This window comes from Lepidochelys olivacea (assembly GCF_965140295.1).
Source record: "Lepidochelys olivacea isolate rLepOli2 genome assembly, chromosome: 26".
In the NCBI taxonomy this organism is placed as follows: Eukaryota; Metazoa; Chordata; order Testudines; family Cheloniidae; genus Lepidochelys; species Lepidochelys olivacea.
Genome location: NC_140436.1, coordinates 11,606,469 through 11,624,690, shown reverse-complemented (window position 1 = coordinate 11,624,690; position 18,222 = coordinate 11,606,469). Strand labels below are relative to the sequence as shown.

General features: G+C 49.2%; 1 protein-coding gene across 1 annotated transcript in view; it reads left to right on the top strand.

Moving 5' to 3' along the window:
* Positions 1–12,467, top strand: part of LOC311513287 (aldo-keto reductase 1B-like) — a 37,331-nt gene extending 24,864 nt beyond the window's left edge. The window contains exons 2-10 of the mRNA XM_084614988.1: positions 1,209–1,376; positions 3,274–3,390; positions 4,653–4,730; positions 6,296–6,412; positions 7,512–7,618; positions 8,532–8,619; positions 8,825–8,908; positions 9,796–9,884; positions 12,012–12,467. Coding sequence (XP_084471114.1) covers positions 1,326–1,376; positions 3,274–3,390; positions 4,653–4,730; positions 6,296–6,412; positions 7,512–7,618; positions 8,532–8,619; positions 8,825–8,908; positions 9,796–9,884; positions 12,012–12,051 — 771 coding nt within the window. The 5' untranslated portion in view covers positions 1,209–1,325 and the 3' untranslated portion in view covers positions 12,052–12,467. The remainder of the gene's footprint in view (positions 1–1,208; positions 1,377–3,273; positions 3,391–4,652; positions 4,731–6,295; positions 6,413–7,511; positions 7,619–8,531; positions 8,620–8,824; positions 8,909–9,795; positions 9,885–12,011) is intronic.
* The last annotated feature ends 5,755 nt before the right edge of the window (positions 12,468–18,222 follow it).

The following is an 18,222-nucleotide window of genomic DNA, read 5'->3' as shown; positions in this document are numbered from 1 at the left end:
TGGGTGCAGCTGTGATCAATCTACCCCAGGGATCCTGCCTCTCGGCATAACTCCTGCTGGGCCTACACTTCTCCCCACCTGCTTTCCCTTTGTTCCAAGGCAGGAACAACCCTGCATAAGTGCCGGTTCATCTGTTTGGGTCGGATGCCGCGGTTGCTCTTTGTCTGCGTGTTCTTTGCAGGCAGGGGCATGCCGGCCTCCACTCTTGGGTAAACGCTGTAATTAAAGGAGGCTTGGTACAGAGAGGGTTCTCGGCGGCTCTGTTTCCGCACACAGCCAGGGTGCGGCTGGGTGTCAGCAGGATGCCGCAGCCCAGATCAGGTGAATATGTTTACAAGGCTGAGTTAATGCTCAGGCAGATGTTAACAGCCCATGAAGTTAGCAGAAAGAGGCCCACTGAATTCAGCGGACATAGGATCAGACCCCTTGTTCAAGGGAGAACGTGGTAATTCCCGAAGACTTTGCTGGGACTGGTAGCAAAGAGAGGGACAATGACTCTTGGCCTATTAGAAGTGTGTGAATGGTTTCAGAGTAACAGCCGTGTTAGTCTGTATTCGCAAAAAGAAAAGGAGGACTTGTGGCACCTTAGAGACTAACCAATTTATTTGAGCATAAGCTCAAAGTGTGTGAATGTTTATTGCAAACCCATGAAGGGCAAGAGCATGTCGAAACTAATGTTTGAAGTGCCTATGAGCCTATGGATGTTGGTAGTTGGCGTATGAGCCCCCAGAGACTGGTGCAGCAGAGGACAGCCTTGTTATCCCCGTCTGTGCGTGTACCCAAAGCCCTTTTAATCTCCAAGGCAACAAAATATTCCATGAGTCTTGGCTCTGCAAAGTTGCAGCTGAAGCTCTCTTGCCTGGGGAGCTGTGGGACCCTTTTGACAACCGAATGTGGGCTGGAGCACCGCTATGCACCATAGCTGAAAGGTGGCATCGTGGGCACCACAGTGCCATGCTGGGGCCTTGGTTTAACACCGACTTGGAAGGACGAGCACCATGTGTGGAATTTGCAGCATCTGGCCATTCTCTGGGGGTATCTCCTACCCAAGTGTGGACAAGGCCTGGCCCTGGGTTTGGCTTGAGAGATCTCAAGCTATTGAGCATGTCTTTGGCTGGTGTAAATCAGTGTAGCTCGTTAGCCCCAGGAGTGTGGCTCGGGGGAAGATTAGACAGCAAGCAGTGATGCGTCTATTGCTTTCTTTGCAGTGTCCCCCGGATGCTGCTCAGGAAGCCCTACAGGTAGCGTTAGATGCTGGATATCGGCACTTCGACTGTGCTTATTTTTACCAGAACGAGGCCGCGATCGGAGCAGCCTTTGAAAAGATGCTGGGGGAAGGGAGGCTGAAGAGAGACGAACTTTATGTGGTGAGCAAGGTGAGCCCCGTTTCCCTTCCAGACAGAAGCCCAGGATTGCTAATTCTTTCTAAGTTACCCCAAGACTTGGGATACTGGGTGTTTGTGGTTTTTTTCTCGTGGCCTCTGCTCCTGGACTCATGATATGGTGAAAATTTCAGCCTCCATTAAATAAAAAAATGATTTCCTAACCCTCTCGGTTATTCACAGAAGCTGCAAAATGAGACACCCCCCCCCCCAAAGGCCAGAAGGCAAATAAGACCCTATGGCTTTTTAAGCCAATCTCATGGATTCTAGGGGGGCCTGACTCATGAAGGCTTGATGTTGACTGTACTGTGTGCCTTGTGGATTGAAACACAATTGTCAAAGAGCTGCCATTCCCAGTGCAGAACAACAACGTTATTAAACTTTCTAATTTACTAGAGATGATCGAAAATGGACAATGGGACAGTTTTTTTTCCATTGGCAAATACAATTTTGTCGGAATCTAAACTATTTTGCAGAAACATCTCAATTTTGGCAAAGTTGCAATGGAAAAAAATGTCAAAACACATCATTTCGACTTTCCCGTTTCATTTAACTTCCACTTGCATATTTTTATGTTAGTCCAGATTGTATTATTTTGACCTGAGCAAACTGAAAAGTTTCAATATTTCCAAATAGATACTTTTCTGAATTTTCACCCCACTAGAAATTTCAATTTGTTGGAATTTTCCACAGGATTCAAATTCCATTTTTTGCCCAGTAGTGCTAAGTGTTCTTATATGCCATTTGAGAACACTAATCTATTGTCTATCTACATATATACAAACATCTCACTTTTGTGGAGCACACCCATAGCTACTATAGAATCATAGAAATGTTGGGCTGGAAGGGACCCTGAAAAGTCATCAAGTCCTGTCCCCTGCACTGAGGCAGGACCAAGTAAACCTTGACTATCCCAGACAAGTTTTGTCCAACCTGGTCTTAAAAACCTCCAGCAAGGGGATTCCATGAACAAACTTGGAAGCCTAAATAAATATCTAACCTAAATAGCCTTTCCTGCCAGTTTACCCCATTACTTTTTGTCCTACCTCCAATGAACATGGAGAACAATTGATCACAGTCCTCTTTATAACCGCCATTCACGTATTTCAAGACTGTTATCAGGTCAGTCATCTTTTCTCAAGACTAAGCTCTATTTATGATATTATCTAAGACTCCGTTTATGATGCAAGTAACAAAGACCCATGGTAGGTGCCTACAACAATCAGCAGCAATGAAATGCTAAATAGAAGAGATTTCCAAGCTGGGTGTACCTCAGAGCTGATTGGTCACATGGTGCTGGCTCCTCCTCCTGGTTATTTGCTGAGAAGAGCAGACCAATAGGAGCAGGGACATGGAATGAAGAGCAACATTTGACTTATTGCTCTAAGGCCTGGTGGACACACTTCATTTGTATAGAGTAAAATACTGGGGGAAAGGGATGTCCGTTTTTGATCTTTGAGAGGAAGGATGGTGCTGGGGTGAAGCCACTGGACTGGGATTCAGGAGATCTGTCTTCAGTTCCTGGCTCTGTCACACCCTCCCGCTATGACCGAGTCACGGAGTCTCTCTGTGCCTCGGTTTCCCATCTATACAGCTCATTATACTCCTGTTCTCCTACTCTTTCTCTGACCATGCCCCCATTTTACAGAGGCAGCCTGGTCCAGTAGAAAAGACAGTGGATTGGGAGTCTAGAAACCTGGGCTCTGTCTCTCGCTGTGTGACCTGGAGTAATTTACTTCTCCTCCCACCCTGTGTCTGTCTCTTCTATGTAGACTGTGAGCTCGGCAGGGCTGGGACTGTCTCTCTCGGATAGAGCCCAGCACAGGGGGCCCTCATTTTGGTTAGGTGCTCCTGGAATGCAATGAATAATGCAACTATCCTCTCTGGGCAGCTATGGAACAGCTTCCACGCCCCGCAGGATGTGAAGCCGGCTTTCCTGAAAAGCCTGACGATGCTGAAGCTGGATTACCTGGATCTCTATCTCATGCACTCTCCAATGGGCTTTCTGGTAAGGTGGCTTCTCTCTGAGCTGATGGCATTTAGTTCCCTTTCTTCCCCTCAGCCACACAGCAGTTTACACGGTGATGAGTCAGTGCACGACAGAACTGGGTTTCCGTTCGTAATTATCAGGAGGCAAAACAAGGCAGGCTGGGTTGTCCCTCCGTGGCAGGTCGACAGCCCCTGAGGGTGTTGTCTGGTTTCCTTTTGCGCTTCTAGGAAGCGTGTTCTCATGGCTAAAATGTGAAGCTGAGACTCAGACTTAAAACACGACCTTGGGCAAGTCACTTGATAGACCCTGGGCCTCAGTTCTCCCTGTGCCGCATGGAAATAATAGCACTGTCCCGCTCCCCAGGGGCAGGAGGTGCTCAGATATTACGGTGATAAGAGCCAAGGTAAAGGTTCTGTAGCTACTTGGATGGAAGGTGCAACAAGGGCTTTAGAAACATGGCATAACCGGGCCACGTTGTCTGACTTCCATGGATGGGTGGCATAAGCCGATAGAGAACTTGACTCATGTAGGTCCAAGGTGCCATTTGGAGACAATAAAGGATCACTTCCCTGGCACCTGGAACGCTGCCACCCCTGGGGTGGCACACAGCAACTGTTTAACAGCAAAATAGGTTAGGCTGGGAAATGAAGAAAATGAGAGGATCCAGTTGGAGCTGTAGGGGAAGTTGAGGGCAATCAGGTGCTGGGCATTGTGTTACTGTAGATGGGCCTCCTGGGTAGGCCAGAGAGTCATCCTGATCAATGAGGCTCTCTGGGCGATTTTGGTAAGAGGAAGGGGACCTGTGAGAACACCAGGGTTAAACTCTCTTGGGGCAATTACGCTTACTTGGACGTGTGCCGGCTGGGCAACACCACAGCAGGGGAGTCTCCTATCCACGTTGAGACCCAGCCTCATTCTCCTTTGAGCTCATGAGCCTGGACTGCCTCCCCGTGACTGGAATAGTGGGAGAGGGGTCAAGCAATCAGGCCGGGATATTCGCTCTCTAGAAAAGCCCCCTGCAGACCTCACTGACACTGCATCATCCAGCTCAAAAAATCTGGTGCCCCTGGCTTTCTTTCACACTTCCTCCTGTTGCAATAACTCTGACAGAAGTGGTGGGCATTCCCCGGGGATGAACGGGCCAGCGGGGGTGTTTGATGCCTGGCCACTCGTTAATTCTTGGCAAGTCAGGTCAACTCGGGGCAGGACTCTCAGCAGTTCCAGAGATACCCATGGGATGCTTCACCCTAGAAAGTGGCTCTTGGTCTGTTCCCCTGCAGAATATCAACGAGGAGCTCATGCCTCAAAAGGACGGGTTGCTTCTGCAGTCGGATGTGGACTACGTGGACACCTGGAGGGTAAGAGGCCACACATCAGGCCAAGTGTAATCATGTTCATGGGGGGTCATGAGCAGGAACAGAACCTGGGACCTTTTGCACCTCAGCCCAAGCTGCTACTATGTGAGCTAAAGGCGCAGTAGCGATGGGATAGGGCAGCTGAGCTACATGGAGGTATTTAGGATGGAAGGAATCCCCTTGAAGGGATCCCTTATCAGGGGAAGCCCGGATTCCCACCTCCTGCATGCCTCGGTGATGTGCACCATTGATGGATACCATAAGCACACAGGGCCTGATCCAAAGCCCTTTCCAGCCAGTGGAAAGACTCTCATTGGCTTCGATGGGCTCGCCCATAGTGCTCAGCGAGCAGCAGGGAAAGAGCAGCATAGGCTGCCCATCCCCCTCCAGTCGTAACGATCTCCATGGCTGACTCGTGTTCCTCACGTATATTTCCCATCAGCAGCCTCTGCTGTCTGGCTGCAAGAGACAGAGAGGCAGGCTGAATGCGGCTGCCACCGTAGCAATTGGTAATTACCAGCAAGGTTAAGAGCTGCGAGCCGGGGCAGGTTTTTCGTCTGGCTGGAGACAATGGAATGGCCTCATTTAAAATGCACAAAGGCCCCAAGAAGGAGCTATTGCTTCGTGGGAGGAGACAGGCTGCGCTTGCGTGCCGACAGAAATATTTTTAAACCCATTCCGAAGGGGGGAGAGAGCTACGATTCCAGTTGGCTCCCAGGTGTCAGAGCCACTGGCTTTCCAACCCAGCTGCCCTTTCCCTCCGGAAATGGGAATGCCCCTCTGGGACGTTGAACGAGTGGCTTTTCTGCCGGGCAGCCCGCTTCCCGAGAGGCCTTCCACCTCCCTCGTTCTGGGCATGTGCAGAAGGCCGAATTCGGGCCCGTCACTGCAGCTCGCCTGGCAAATCTGTCCTGTGTGGGTGCCCAAGGCAGAGGCTGTGTTTTTAAGGCGCTCCGTTCTCGGCACTGCCTGAAGGTCCAGCCTAAGCACGTGGAGAGATGGAGATCAGCCCTTTACCACTTGAATCCGATTGATCACAATCGTCGCAGGAGCTGCATGCCTGCCCTGGGTGGGCGTGGAGGACCGAATGGTGGGCAGGACAATCGGGACCCTCTTCTGCCAGCATAAGCACTGGGGCAGGATCTTCTGTGGCACGTGAGAGCACCAATCGCTGGGCTTGGTCCATGCACCTGGGCTCACCTCCTCAAAGGTATTCAGGCACCGGTGCCTCACTCCCTTCGAGGATCTGGGCTGACGTCCCTAAGGAGGTGGAGGGCTTTGGGTTAGTTTGACACAGGTGCTGAGCACCCAAGCTCCGGGTGAAGCCGGTGGCAGCTGCAAGCATTCCAGCACCCCGGCAAAGCCAGCCAGTGCATTGTCACTCGCCCGTTATTTCAGCAGCCCCCTGCGTTTCCCCAGCTGTGTAGGCCCAGCCCATGACCTGCTGCATAGAATCCTAGAAGATTAGGGTTGGAAGAGACCTCAGGAGGTCACCTAGTCCAACCCCCTGCTCAGAGCAGGACCACTCCCCAACAAAATCATCCAGCACCTCTTTGTTTTCCTGGCAGGCGATGGAGAAGCTGGTGGATGAAGGCCTGGTGAAATCGGTGGGGGTTTCCAACTTCAACATCTCCCAGCTGGAGAGGCTGCTGTCCGTGTGCAGGATCAAGCCTGCCGCCAACCAGGTAAAGGCGTGTGAGTTACACCGGTAACAATGTCGTTTCCTGTGGTGGTGTAGGCCGCTCCTAGGATATGAGCGAGACCAGGTGGGTGAGTCTCCTTCAGCTCTGTGCAGCTCCGAAGTTTTTGTCTCTCACCTGCTCTGCCTGTAGCAATCGTGTCTCCGCTCCAGGGAGTGCTCCCGCTCGCTTTGCATTGCGCTGCTTAAGGTCCCAAGCAAGAATTGGGAACCTGCAGCTGTGGCATCCTCCGTACTGTGCTAAGCAGGCTTTGGGGGCTTAATGCAGCATTCGAATGCCTGGGTTCGCAGCTTGAGCGGAGCCAGAGAGGTTGTGCTTGCTCTTTGAGGGCTTGGCCCCAAAAGGACTCCCAGAAGCACAGAGCCCAACCATGCTTGGGACCCCACTGTGCTCAGTATGAGACAGTCCCAGCACTGAAAAGCCAGGGGTCCAGAGAGACAAGACGGGCGAAGGGGAAACAATCCTGGAGAGGGGGAAATTACTTGCTCAAGGTTAATGGCACAACTGGGAACAGAACCCAAGCCTCATGGCTCCGAATCGCCCCTAAGTAGGTCAAGCTGCCTCTCTAACATGGGGGTGGGGTGTGGCCTGGAGAAGGCTGAGGACCACGGGCCTAATCAATCAACCTCCCTGCGGCCGGTCCTGTGTCCGTTCTCCAAGCCAGCCACGGTCACTGACCAATAGCTAACGCTGCAGAAGGAGGCCCCGGGGAATGCTGTGCAGGCAGAAGGGGGATTGATTGGTCCTGATCTGCCAGAAAGCTGCAGCCGGAGCCTTGCTTCCTCTCTCTTAGGCCAGGGTGTGGAGGAAGGAGGCCGAATCTGATGCTCGGTCCAGCATGCTGGGAGAAGCATGTGGGGCTGGGCAGAGAAGAGGAGGAGACCTTCCCGGGGCAGGAGGGAAGCTCACCTGACCCTGGGGCTACGGGGGCTCATGATATTCAGCAAACCAGGCCCCAGCTTTGGGTTTTCCGATGAAAGCTGCCGCCTCTCGGGAAGGACTTCCCGGCCCTTCAGAGCCCGCTCATGAGCACCTTGAGGCAATGGGACGTGGGCGTGAGAGACAATAACTGTTTCTCTACCAGGTGGAGCTGCATCCCTACCTGACCCAGCCCAAGCTGGTGGAGTACTGCAGGTCCAAGGGGATCGTCCTCATCGCATACAGTCCCTTCGGCTGCCCTGCTATGCCCCGGTCAGTCCAAAAGTGACCTGTAAAGGGAGAATGACCAGTGAGCTAATCAGAGAAGGGGGGGAGGTAGAAGGTGGGGTGTTCTTGCCGCCCCAGAGTCCATGCTGATGACTCGGAAATCACCCTTCTGGGGACAGTAGAGACCCACAGCTACAGCACAAAGCAGCAGTTCTGCCTGAACCAGCATCACGGGGCTCAGTGGTGACTGGCAGATGGAGTGAGTGTGAGCTGGAGTGCCTGAGAGGTGTTTCTTCCAGCGGCCACGGCTGCAAACTCAGCCTGGGCTGGCTCTGAGACACAAGCTGGGTCCTTCTCTTCTCGAGCTTCGTGGCCGGTAACCTGGCCCACCCGTCCAAGGTGTGGCTGAGATCTTGGATATGCTAACTGAGCTGGATTCTGCTCTCTCTCCGGTTTGATTTCACTGGCTTGGGACTTACACTCGTGTGAGAGGGAGAAGAATCCAATAGCATTTACTGGATTCATTTATCTTGGATAAATATCAGGGGGTAGCCGTGTTAGTGAAGAAGTCTGAAGAAGTGGGGTTTTTTACCCACGAAAGCTTATGCCCAAATAAATCTGTTAGTTTTTTAGGTGCCACCAGACTCTTTGTTGTTTTCTTGGATAAATACTTAATCAAGAGTCAGGTCAATGTAACAGGGGTCCCTCTGCGTGATGAGTTCTGGCTACCGCGTGGTGACAAAGCAGGGGAAAGGCAAAGTGAGCTGGGCCAGGGAGGGATGCTGGCTGTTGTTAGCAGCCGTTGTTTGCACAGCAGCACCAATGGGCATTCGTCGACCCTGTGGCTGGCTCAGGGGGAGTGACTCAGTGCTTTCCCTTCCCCATTTCTCGAACCCACCAGCTTTCTGTTGGCAAAGGGCTGCCCGTTGTTCAGGACTCTCCAAATCTCTTCCCTTAGCCCTACGGGGAAGAACAGTCCGGTGCCCCTCCTGGAGAATCCAACGGTGAATGAGATCGCTCAGAAGCACGGAAAAACCAGCGCTCAGGTGAGGGGGGACAGCACTGGCCCTAGCGGTGTTTGTCTATAGCCGCACGACATCCTATCTAACCTACACGGAGGTGGGGGTTTGTGGGTGCAGTGTGGGAAAAGTGTGTGTGTGTGTGTCTGTCTTTTCCTGCTGGCTGTGTGCCTCCTGGCCACCACGCCAGCCACGTACCTTGGCTCACCAACTCCTCCTGCCCTCTCTGCAGGTTCTCATCTGCTTCCACCTTCAGAGGGGCATCGCCACCATCCCGAAAAGCATCACCCCGTCCCACATCGTGGAGAACGCAGAGGTAACAGGGATGGCTAGTGAGCCAGGAGCCCTCTTCCGCTCCTGGCGAATGGCTGAGGTGTTAATGTCACGAGAGCGGGGTGAAAAGCTGCACACAAGCAACGGCTGGGGACTTGTACCAAAGCTGAGCTGTACCCAGCAGGATTTGAATGGCTAGTTCAAGGGACCCTTAAGTATTGCTAGCTTGAGGGTTAGCCGCTCCGTTCGGCGATACGCTTGGAGCTTGGAGACCTAGCTGGATTTGCTCCTTGTAGAACACACAATACAGAGCAAGGTCTGGCTATTAAACAGCCTTGATTGGCATGCACGGCCCCCCTTGCGAGAGGTGGGGTTGCGCAGTACCTGGGGAGCCCGTTAACAGAGTTATTCTTAAGCCATCTACAGCCATTCTTGTCCCGGCTCCAGCTGTGACGATCCGGATGAAAACACGTCCGGGCCAGGGAAGCAGCTGTGGGAATAGATTGTGGCCCGTACATCTGGGGGCGGGATTTTTGTCCTTTCACTGAGGAGTTGAGGGGGTGGCCATGCCTGTTTGGCAGAGCTGTGCTGAACAAATGGGCCGGGCCAGGCACCCAGTAGAAGATCTGCTCTTCACCTCGGAGAGAGAGAGAGACACGAAGTGTCTGGGCCTGTCTGCTGTGGGGCAAGGCAGGGGGTGAATTTCAGCACAGCAACTTGCCACGCAGTAACCTCCTGTGTGCGTGTCGGGGAAATCCTACGCCCACACCCTGCCATTCCCTGTATCCAGCCTCCAAGGGGCTGCATTTCCCAGCCTTACAGAATATCCACCCGCGACTTCCATGCTCTGCTGGGGCCTTGCGTCTCCTTGCAGACCTCTGAGCCCAGAAAGCCCTTGGCTTGGGTTCAAAGGCTGTTTCTTCTGTGTAGGTGTATGACTTTCAGCTGACACACAAAGAAATCCAGACGCTGGAAGGACTAAACTGCAACACGCGATTTATTAAATGGAAACTGATGGGGTGAGTGATTGAAACAGGCTCGTCTAACTAAAAAAATGTATCCGTGTGCAACTGTGCGCTTGCCTTCGGGGCCCGGCTAGTGATCGTACATAGGGAAGCTTGCAGGCTAGGAAGCAGTGGATGCTTTCAGTCATGTGGTCCAGGGGCTAGCGCACTGGATGGGGATGCAGGAGACCTGGGTTCTATTTCTAGCATTGCCTCTGCCCTGCTGGGTGACCTGAGGCCAGTCACTTCCCACCCCCTGCCTCAGTTTCCCTACAGGCAAAATGGGGATAATGAGTCTTTGCTTATCATCTGCAGGGTTTCTATAGGAGGTAGATATTGAGTAGCATCTACTCATGTAAGGATCTCAAAGCACCTTGCCAACATTAATTAATTAACCCACAGTGAAGTAGGTAAGGGACCAAACCCAGCAGCGACTGTCCCCATTAGCTTCAGGTGGGGTTGTTCCAGTGTGGGTCTCACCTGTTATAAAGGGAGTTGTTTCTTCACTGATGTTAACCCACTCTGAGGCCAGGGATAAATCACAAAGGTTTGAGCAGCACGTTGAAGATCCAGTGTAATACGTTTGAAGTGTTGCTATTGTTTGTTTAACCACTGACCCTATTGGCCCCTGTGCAATACACGCAATCCAATCTTCCCTGGTGGCAGGGCTTGCAAATTGGAAAGGCCAGCATGGGACCCAAAGAGACTTCACCTGGGTGGAGGGCGGGGTCAGTAGTAGCATAACCTGAGCTAGGAGAATGTGGATTTGATGCTCTCTAGTGGTGATGCATCCGTGGTGAAGCTCACGAAAGCTGATGCTCAAATAAATTGGTTAGTCTCTAAGGTGTCACCAGGCCGCCTTTTCTTTTTGCGAATACAGACTAACACGGCTGCTACTCTGAAAGATGTTTCAATCAGCCGTAGAGCTGGTTAAAAGATAAAGCTGCGTCTGTCTTTCCTTCTGAAAATATGAACAAAATGACCCTGCAGAACTTCTGTCTTTTGATGATAGGAAAATTTAGAAGAAATTCCCCTTCCTCCTCTTCCCTGTTTCCACTGAAAAGAGGGGATGGGCCCCAAAAAGAAAACTTCTGGTTTTCAACAGCTGAAAATTTTCAATCCAATGACATTTTCATTTTGATCAAAAAGCCATTTTTAATTGGGGAGGCAGCATTTTGGGTGAAAAATGCTGACCTGCTAAGGCATGGATTGTCGACCTTTTCCCTACTGGAGCCCCTCTCTCATCTAATAAAATCTAGCTCCTTATAGAACACTTTTCAGCAGTAGATCACAGAGGCCCAGATTCAGGAAGGTACTTAAGCGTTCCAACGTCTAACACCTCCCCCCCCCGCCCATGGTGCCCTGCCAGCAAGTGGAATTCTCAGCCCTAAGCTTTGTGAATCGAGTCCAAAGTGACCTGCTTCAGAGTCCTCCAAGCAAAACCCACATCTCCCAGTCCACTCACCCATGCTGCAGGAAGGGCAGGGGTTTCACAACCAAACTCTGTTGGCGGCCCACTAAGTTGAGCCTCTTTTCGTCGTCAGAGGTTGATATTGCCCTGGGGAAGTTAATGGGAGTTTTTCTATTGACTTAATTGGGAGCAGGATCAAGGCCCTTATGTCTTTGAATGCAACAGGAGCTAAAAAGCAGGACTGGCTCATCCTTTTAGTTGGAGAGATTCTGGGTTTAAACACCTGCTGGCGCAACCCATTACTAGCAGATCTGTTGCAGGATGGGCGGCTGACGGAACAGAACGCACCAGGAAATCCAGAGAGGGATGGGCTTGGTTTATTTGTGTTTCTTTTAATTAAACTCCTGGGTTAATGCATTTTAAATTAAAGGTTTAAATTCCCTATTTTGGCTATTCCTATTACATGTGAGAAGAAGTGGCTGGCTACTGCACTGTATTGCTTCTTGAAAAAGCTTCTACATGGAAGATTCTGAATGGCTGTGATTATTGGAATCTCCATCCTTAGAGTTTTTTAAGGCCCAGCCTGATGAAGCCCTGGCTGGGATGATTTTAGTTGGGGTTGGTCCTGCTTCCAGCAGGGGGTTGGACTAGATGACCTCCTGAGGTCTCTTCCAACCCTAATCTTCTATGATTCTATTATTTACTTAGGCTGTATTTGTCTCTTATTCCAGGATGGACACACACAAACACTTCCCATTCGGTGACCAGTAACTATCGTGGCCTAGAGAAATGGCAAGTCAATCATGGAAGATCCGGTTCCCAGTAAATCAACTGCATGTATTGGCAAGCTTTTGAAATGATCCATATCAGGCTCTCAAAATCCTTATGAAAACTTACTAGGCAAGGTAAACTAAAATCTACTTGCCTACCTGTACACCGGGGCTACACCTAATTACGTTTTATTTGCCTATTTAAAATTACATGAGAATGGAGGAGAAGAACTTTACATGGGTGATTTTTAAATATCTGCTTAGCAAAGGGTAAGGGGGGATCTTGATAAGCTATTTGTTCTCTTGAGACAGTTTCTAGATGTGGGGGTAAAGGATTAGATGCTTCTGTAATGTTCTCTTGATTTTTTTTCAATAACTCAATAAAAACCAGCTGCCCAATGACAGCATTTAGCATTCCCGGGGCTCCGGTTCAAGTCCATGTGTTCATTTTTCAGGGGACTTTCACCAAGCACTGAACAACTGGGATTTTGTTAAACAGCAGACTGAACCAAAGTGCCTTTAACTTGATGCAACCTGGGATTTGCAGTCTCCTGTTCAAAATCTTCAGCAATTTAAATGCTTCAGCTATGTTCTGCCCCACCGTGTTAGTTTACAGTGCGGGGGTAGAGTCGTACTAACTGGAATATTTCTATCAATTGGAGTCACAGACGTTTTTACTGTGGGCAGAATGCACCCCGAACTGAAGACCAACCCAATCACTTCAGTCCCGCTGAGGTTGTGCCTGTTCTGGCCCTTTACTCCTGATGAAATGGGATTTAAGTGAGGCCTAGCCCATGTGCTGGATAGCCCTCGATGCATTGGTGAATGTCTGTTGGAGACGAGTCACAGTTTTTTCACTGCATGTTGCTTACCTTTTGAGGAGCACCCTTTCCCTTCAAGTGCTCGGCAAACAGGCTAGGTCACTGTATGTATGTGCATAAAGTCAGCATGTCCTGATGGACTGCACAGTGCAGCAAGCTGACCTTGACAATTCACTGGTAACAACAGTTTTGCAGTGGACTTCAGTGAATGTATGGTCAGGCCCAGTATTAACTTTGAGAGACTTAAACCCTTTAATATACGTTAGATTTATGTGTATTTGTGGTTTTTAAGATGCACAAGTTCACATGCCTCAGGGGTTACGATACATTAGCCCCTGCTTAGTGTTGGCCGTTCACTTTGTTTGCCAGATGATGATCATTATGTGTGTTGAATGGCTGTAGCGTAAATTTACACTCCTAGAATATACGTCCAAAGTGTGCTCGCTGTGTGTGTGTGGGGGGGGGAGGGGGTTAGAATAAAAACAAATTGGAAAGATGTCAGATGAAACTTTCCTATGGACCTAGTTGAAATAACTTGCTTATAATTAGTTATCACAGCTGTTTCACATTAAATTGGAAAGGAAAGGATGCATTTAGATAACTAATACGTAGCAATATTTAATACCTTGCACACGGCTTTGAAGATGAGATCTCTTTAGCTGAAATCTCACATTTAAACTACCTCTCCAGGGTCTTCAGTTTATGTTCCTGTACATTGTTCTTACTAGCAGTTTGTTTTAAATTGAGAGGTTATTTGTTCCCTTAATTATAACAGATGTGCAAAACCAGCTCTCCCGGTTGCCCTTCAGCCCTGTCTGTTAGTGCCCTCTAGTGGAGTAAAGGTCATTCACTCTGTGTCTAGTCTAAAGTTGAAAAGTTTCAAAGTAGCAGCCGTGTTAGTCTGTATTCGCAGAAAGAAAAGGAGGACTTGTGGCACCTTAGAGACTAACCAATTTATTTGAGCATAAGCTTTCGTGAGCTACAGCTCACTTCATCGGATGCATACCGTGGAAAGTGTAGAAGATCTTTTTATATACACACAAAGCATGAAAAAATACCTCCTCCCACCCCACTCTCCTGCTGGTAATAGCTTATCTAAAGTGACCACTCTCCTTACAATGTGTATGATAATCAAGGTGGGCTATTTCCAGCACAAATCCAGGGTTTAACAAGAATGTTGGGGGCGGGGGGTAGGAAAAAACAAGGAGAAATAGGTTACCTTGCATAATGACTTAGGCTTGAATAGAGACTGGGAGTGGCTAACTTAATTGTATCAAATTTGCAAATGAATTCCAATTCAACAGTTTCTCGCTGGAGTCTGGATTTGAAGTTTTTTTGTTGTAATATAGCAACTTTCATGTCTGTGATTGCGTGACCAGAGAGATTGAAGTGTTCTCCGACTGGTTTATGAATGTTATAATTCTTGACATCTGATTTGTGTCCATTTATTCTTTTACATAGAGACTGTCCAGTTTGACCAATGTACATGGCAGAGGGGCATTGCTGGCACATATCACATTGGTGGATGTGTAGGTGAACGAGCCTCTGATAGTGTGGCTGATGTTATTAGGCCCTGTGATGGTATCCCCTGAATAGATATGTGGGCACAGTTGGCAACGGGCTTTGTTGCAAGGATAGGTTCCTGGGTTAGTGGTTCTGTTGTGTGGTATGTGGTTGCTGGTGAGTATTTGCTTCAGGTTGGGGGGCTGTCTGTAGCCAAGGACTGGCCTCTCTCCCAAGATTTGTGAGAGTGTTGGGTCATCCTTCAGGATAGGTTGTAGATCCTTAATAATGCATTGGAGGGGTTTTAGTTGGGGGCTGAAGGTGACGGCTAGTGGCATTCTGATATATGCCATCATGTGCCAGCAATGCCCCTCTGCCATGTACATTGGTCAAACTGGACAGTCTCTACGTAAAAGAATAAATGGACACAAATCAGATGTCAAGAATTATAACATTCATAAACCAGTTGGAGAACACTTCAATCTCTCTGGTCACGCAATTACAGACATGAAAGTTGCTATATTACAACAAAAAAACTTCAAATCCAGACTCCAGCGAGAAACTGTTGAATTGGAATTCATTTGCAAATTTGATACAATTAAGTTAGCCACTCCCAGTCTCTATTCAAGGCTAAGTCATTATGCAAGGTAACCTATTTCCCCTTGCTTTTTCCTACCGCCCCCCCCCCCCGACGTTCTTGTTAAACCCTGGATTTGTGCTGGAAATGGCCCACCTTGATTATCATACACATTGTAAGGAGAGTGATCACTTTAGATAAGCTATTACCAGGAGAGTGGGGTGGGAGGAGGTATTTTTTCATGCTTTGTGTGTATATAAAAAGATCTTCTACACTTTCCACAGTATGCATCCGTTGAAGTGAGCTGTAGCTCACGAAAGCTTATGCTCAAATTGGTTAGTCTCTAAGGTGCCACAAGTACTCCTTAAAGTTGAAAAGTTAGCCCAATCCTGCTCCTAAAGGACACCCTTTGCAAGATAGGAGTCCTACGTACTTAATCCTGAAGGCTGTAGTTTTCCTCCACCTCTTAAGTTGAAGGCCAGGAGCCCAGCTTTTCCCATGGTGCCCTAATGCAAAATGACCTGGGGGAAACCCAGCTCCAACCAGTGCTAAGTACACAACTGCTTCCCTTATTCCTTGCAGAGCCTGCTTCTTTAGAAGCCAGAAACAGCTTTGTTGGACTTAACTGGATCCAGAACAAGGTCTAAAGCCAGAGGAGTTGCTCTGAAAGGGTCTGATTTGTGACAAATGCAGGAATTAGACTTGTTTACATGGCAAGGAGGACAGCGTTTGGGCAAATGCAAAGAGGCAATTCCCCCTTCTCAAGCACCCAGCATTAACCTTTTAGCCTACAGCCAGATTTTAAAAAGGAGTCTTATTAATGAGTTAGGGTAACCCATCAGCTAGAAAAATGTCATTCTGGTCTCTCATTAGGTGCATAGCTGGTGGTCATCACTAGGGTGGATGGAGATGCTGGAAGTGGTGCAGTTTCCCCCATCACATAATGTTTAAAGGTTATCGGGCATCCAACCTGAAAAAGTCATAAAATCACACAAAGGGCCATAACTGGAAGCAACACAGGCTAATTTTGACCAAAAGTGGCAGAAAGCTTTTAAATATAATTGATAATGCAACTAGGTACCTAAAATAGTAGCGTTTTGGAAAGTTTGGGACCTGTTTAGCCCCAGGTCACATTTGCCTGTCCTTTTTATGCCTTCAGTTAAAACAAGTCTGTAATCCCATGACAGTAGGAGCCTCTTTGCTCCACGTATTACATCGACATATTTGCCATTATGATTTGAGAAGTTTTCTGTCTGCTATTTTATAAATATTGGCTACTGCACCAGCAACTCATGTTAATACAGCGTACACGGTGATGAAATATTTTCAGGCTATGGTCCACTCTCTGGGCCAACACTGGACCTGTGTCATCTATGATGACACAATCTCCTGCAAAGCACGGTTGATGAAATGGAGGAATCCAAATGAATTGGACAATGACCACCTCCAGATGGGAGGCAAGCATTGTGCAGTGAATTTCATGTGTGATCGAGGCCGTGTGAGGCAAGACAGTGGGTTTGAAGACTCCTTGTGGAAGGCAGCCTCTGTGGTGCTCCAGTGATCAGCCATGCTCTAAGAGGGAACCATGGAACCGTGGCGTTAAAGTCCACAAATGTATGAACGTGTTGACAAATCGACTGAAATGGATGGCACGTGGTGATTCCGTGAACAACAATGTTGTCCCAGAAGATAAAAAAGAGCCAGCTTGAAGAAAAGGCAAATGTGCCCAGAAGCATTTGAAGATGTGGAGAAAGCACAGGAAGAAAACAGAGTGCTTTGGCGGGCTTCATGAACCAAGCCCGATCGCTCCACTGGATCATGGACACTTACCTTACAGTACCAGTCTGGGGTTCCTACACTGCTGAAACTGTTATACTAATGCAGTCTTATTGGGGCTGACAAAAACCTCTCTCTCCCTGTATAATGCAGGCGATAGGCTGCTCACCTAGGTACCAGGCCTGGTGGGTTCAAATCTGCCCTCTACTTCCCATGAAGGACTGTGAACGGGGGAATCCCTGAATATTGCATGGTGCCTGATGCATAGGGATGGGGAGCTCCCTTGTTTTTGCCTGTGGAAGCTGTTCCACATTAACTTTTGTTTGGGTGACCGCAAAACCAGTCCTCCCACTATAGGCCACGTGCTTGGGTTCTGGGAGCTGCAGCTTCAAATCTGCCCTCTACCTGTGCTCTGTAGGGCTTGGGGCAGGTGTTGATTGCAGCTGTGGTGCGTGTGCCCTGAACTTTGGGCTCTTGCCTGTGGAAGCTGTTCCACTTTCATTAAAGGGGAGTTAGGCCAGCAGCTCCCTCTGCAGTCCAGTGGTTAAGCTATGTGCCTAGGGTGTGGGAGAGGTGGGTTCAAACCTGTCCCATTGTTTGTATGCCCTAACCTTTCTGTTAGCTTCAACAGGTAAGAGGGAGGTTACCCTGCTCAGTCTGTTTCACATTAATTAAATGTGATTTGGGCCAACACAATACCCACCCTCTCCCTCTAGTCTAGTGGTTAGGATACTTACCTGGGTTGGAGGAGATCCTGGTTCAAATGCCCCAGCTGCCTGTTCAGCAGGGATTTCCTGCTTCCTTGGTGACTGTCCTTTGAGGTGGGCCATCCTTGTCTGAACCCCCCCTCCCCGCTCTTTCTCAAGAGTCCATTGTCTTCTTGGGACAAGGAGGGGATTGGGACAGGAATTGCCCACCTGTGACTCTCCCTGGGAGCTGGGCAGAGAGTGCCCTGGGGTTTGCCACAACCTGTGCGTATCCTGATCATGGTGGACAAAGAATGAGTGCAGGGGGTTTTGCATCCACCTGCAATTAATCTTTAATTAAAAGGAACAAGAGGCCCTGTAAAATGGCCCTTGTCCAGGGCTATTACCTCATCAGCTAGAGACCCTCTGAGCAGGTAGAGTGGGGATTTGAACAAGGATCTCCTACATGTTAACTAAGCACCCTAACCCCTCACCCCATTGGGGGCTTCAGCAGGGTATGTTGGCCCAGTTAATATGCAGTGAAAGTGGAACAAATTCAACAGAAAGGATTAAGGCAGTTCTCCCATCAGATTGGCTCTTAGCCCAGCACTGAGGCCATTCCTTCGAGTGCTGAGGTTTCAAATCTAGCAGAAGAGGGAAGCGAACCTAAACCTCCTACAGCCCTTGAATACTTCCTGTTTGAATTTGATTTTGATCCTACCACTCTTGGTTGGCATGCTTGAGTGTTTTGCACACAACCGAGCTGCTGTTGAATAGGAAACACATTCGGAGGGCTTGGAGGAGGGGGC